The sequence below is a fragment of the Clinocottus analis genome, unplaced genomic scaffold (assembly GCF_023055335.1).
Source record: "Clinocottus analis isolate CAN_PGR_092001 unplaced genomic scaffold, fCliAna1.0.p SCAF_8, whole genome shotgun sequence".
NCBI classification, from domain to species: Eukaryota; Metazoa; Chordata; class Actinopteri; order Perciformes; family Cottidae; genus Clinocottus; species Clinocottus analis.
The window spans coordinates 12,666,636-12,669,838 of record NW_027176240.1 but is presented as its reverse complement, the minus strand read 5'-3'; the positions used below and the strand labels follow the sequence as shown (position 1 = coordinate 12,669,838).

The 3,203-nt window shown below is 39.3% G+C and overlaps 1 protein-coding gene across 1 annotated transcript in view; it reads left to right on the top strand.

Annotated features, from left to right (window-relative positions):
* The first annotated feature begins 1,020 nt into the window (after window positions 1-1,020).
* lmbrd1 (LMBR1 domain containing 1) overlaps window positions 1,021-3,203 on the top strand; it is a 48,467-nt gene continuing 46,284 nt past the window's right edge. Inside the window, exons 1-2 of the mRNA XM_068568775.1 lie at window positions 1,021-1,087; window positions 2,805-2,981. Of these exons, the coding sequence (XP_068424876.1) occupies window positions 1,022-1,087; window positions 2,805-2,981 (243 nt within the window). The 5' untranslated portion in view covers window position 1,021. The remainder of the gene's footprint in view (window positions 1,088-2,804; window positions 2,982-3,203) is intronic.

Genomic DNA, 3,203 nt, shown 5'->3' with positions numbered 1-3,203 from the left:
ACCCAAAGAAAGAAAACTGAGGGAAAAGAAGTCTAATGTATTTAAAGCAGATATATGGGCTTCATAAAACACACTGCAGTGAGCCATTGCTCAGACAGCAGTACTAATATGAAATTTTGCATTTGACTTGTTAACAATGTTTATTTGACGAGGAATACATAATCATATCAGGGTACTCCACCACCAGCACCAAAGAGAATGTCTGTTTGCTTGTGTGGGCCACTCCGGTGGATAATTGATAGCGAGTATTACCCCACTGATCTGCTTTACACACAGGAATGCAGCTACATGTGCACCACACCCTAATTTCCAGTGACCTACTTCTACTTTTCCAGCAAATCTAAAGCTCACTGTACCAGATGAGTTTTCCGGATATACTGGATGAATACTGAATGCCAGTTTGATTGCCTAGTGTCCACTTATCAGGCAATGTGCCAAACGGATAGTACAGCTCAGGTGAGCCAAAGCGCTTGTGTAAATATTTGATATAAAACTTTTTTTTTTTTTATCAGTTTAGAATTTATGATCCATTGCTTAATGAGAACACCTAACACTGTAAAACTTGTAAAACTATTTTGATAGGTTGATGCTTTAAAAATGCAAAACCAATTATAATAAAAGCTATAGTAACAGTTATAACAACGCATTTGAAATGTATGAGCACATTTTTCTGTTCATGCTTCTGTGGTTTTATAAGCCAAAGTTTTATTAAAAGTATCTGAATATTTTTTCCTCACAGATGGTAAAGTATAATATGAAACTAAAACTTTGACGATAGCTGACCCTGATTGTATTTTTCATCAAATTTATGCCAAAGTTCCTTAGCCCTATATTGTATTGGTGCCTTCCTCATCCACCACCAGTAAACATTACATTCTACACTTCACTAAATGGCTGTAACAGTAAAGCCTACACACACATAGACAATATACACACACATGGGCATATCAACAGAGGCTGCAGCGCTTCACCATAATGACGTCAACAGGAGCACGTGGCTTTGTTATTGCAGGAAGTAAAGATGGCGGCTCAGCAGTTGCTCGCCGAGTCGGCGCTCGGGTGGTCTATTTTCACCTGTATACTTCTGGTAAGAAAAGTCGAAGTGGTCCAGTTGTTGATATTATCAAGTACGGACAGTTACACACGTATTGTGAGGTGTTTCAGCAGGTGAATCGGGCTCGTGGGACATGTATTACCGTGCGCGACGTGGCTGCTGTGTGTCAACGTCAATATTGTGCTTCAAGATTGGTTTTGGCTAACATTAGCCACGACACGGTTTCAAGCTGTTTTTGCGCATAGTGTAGCTTAGTATGGTTGTGAATACACTACTATTAGAAGCCGGTAGGAGGGTGAAACACCACTACGTCAAGGCCCGGTATTTGTACTGTCGTGTACAGAACATTAACATCTCTGTTCAGATGTTTCTCGGTAACTGCGTCCATCTGACCTGTGGCGTAGTTGGGCTTCAAAATTTGTGTTACACAAGTTGTGGTCTCTAAATTGGTGGTGCTGAAAAACAGCAAAAATGAGGTAGTTTTCCAACCACAGATACTGCGAACAGTCACGCATTTAAACCCTTTCCGTCCCCGCGAGTCATTCTTTGAACTAATTTAATGACTTCTCCGGTAACGTGACTTTAATGAATAGCTTGAAGTTGGCCAGCCAGGTAATCTGCAGCCCAGTTTAGCGCTCATTATCACACCTGTCACTCAAAGTCACGTGGCCAAATTAGAAGCGGCGCAGACTCGGAGAACGAATGTCTGGGTGCCATTAAATTGCTCTGCGCCCCCTCGCCCCACACTAGCAACCCTTCTATTTGAACACACATTTAAATGCATCTTATTGAGATGCAAAGCCTGCGTCATTACCTGGCAAAACAAGCAGCCAGAGGCTTAAGGCTGCAGGCCTTTAATTGATCCTGTCCGTGAATGGCAGGCCTTGATCTAAAGGGACTAGTTTTAGCAGTGTCCTCACCTCTTACAGCGAGTGTGCCTTGAATACGTCCTTGTCATTTTGGAGACCCTTATTTGCTTCTTTGTCTCGAGTTTCCTGCCAGTTACAATGACTATCCCTCTCTCTCTCTTTTATTTTCTTCATCTGAAGCAGCAACATAATACTTCAGTAAATGCATCCATTTAAAGTTTAAAAAAAATAAATGCTTTATTGCATAATTGTCTATTACTTCTGCTTTATTAAAAAAAGAGTAAACTTTGTTATTTCCTTTCAGTCCTTATTGTCAGTGAGTTTGCATTCACTCGTGTGCTGAAAGGACAAAGGGAGGGAGTACGGTATAATCAGACCACTTGTCCCTTAGCACCTGCAGTCAGACCATTCTCAGTGTAGAATTCCCTGCTTGTGTTCACACTTTGGTTTGACTAATTATCTTTCAAGAGAATAGAAATACAACAATCAATGTATTCTACACACAGCTAGACTGTCTTGCATGCTATTATATTGGATTGCATTATTTTGTTTTTACAGTTGTTTGAATCCCTGTGTGTCTATTTACTAATTCTCCCAATGTATTAATTCCTGAAAATTAATTTATTAACCCCAACGTTTTGCAACTACATTGTCAAAAATGAAATTACACTCTTCAAAGCTTTAGTTAAATAATAGATGGGTTTCCGTCAGCAAACCCTGATGAAAAGTGCAGCTACATATACACTAAACACTCAGTGTGTAGACTGCTTGTCTCTGGTCAGGGAAAATATTACTTACACAAATTGTTATTGTTCCTCCAATTGGTATACATCTTTGGTTGTTTTAACTTGATTATTTCATTTTTTTTCTTCTCTTTTTAGGTAATCCTTGCTTTCTGTTGGGTCTACATTCGGAAATTTCAAAGTCGGCAGGAGAGTGAAGTTGTTTCAACTATCACAGCAATATGTGCCCTGGCCATCGCTTTGATAACTTCAGCACTTCTACCAGTGGATATATTCCTTGTCTCATTCATGAAGTATCCCAATGGTACCTATAAGGTTAGTATCTGTTATGCTAACAGCAGCAGTAAAATCAATTTGAGAATGCTCCTGAGGCAGCTTTTAATTTGTCTGTGTAATTTTCTTAGAATTAGACAAAGTGGACATTGTTTTAGTCTAATCTAAAAGCTAAATGCATTTCTGGGCTCGGAACGTTTTTTTGTTTTTTTTTTGCAAAGTCATTGCACTTTTCTTCTATCTATTTGAAGATTTAGCAGAGGG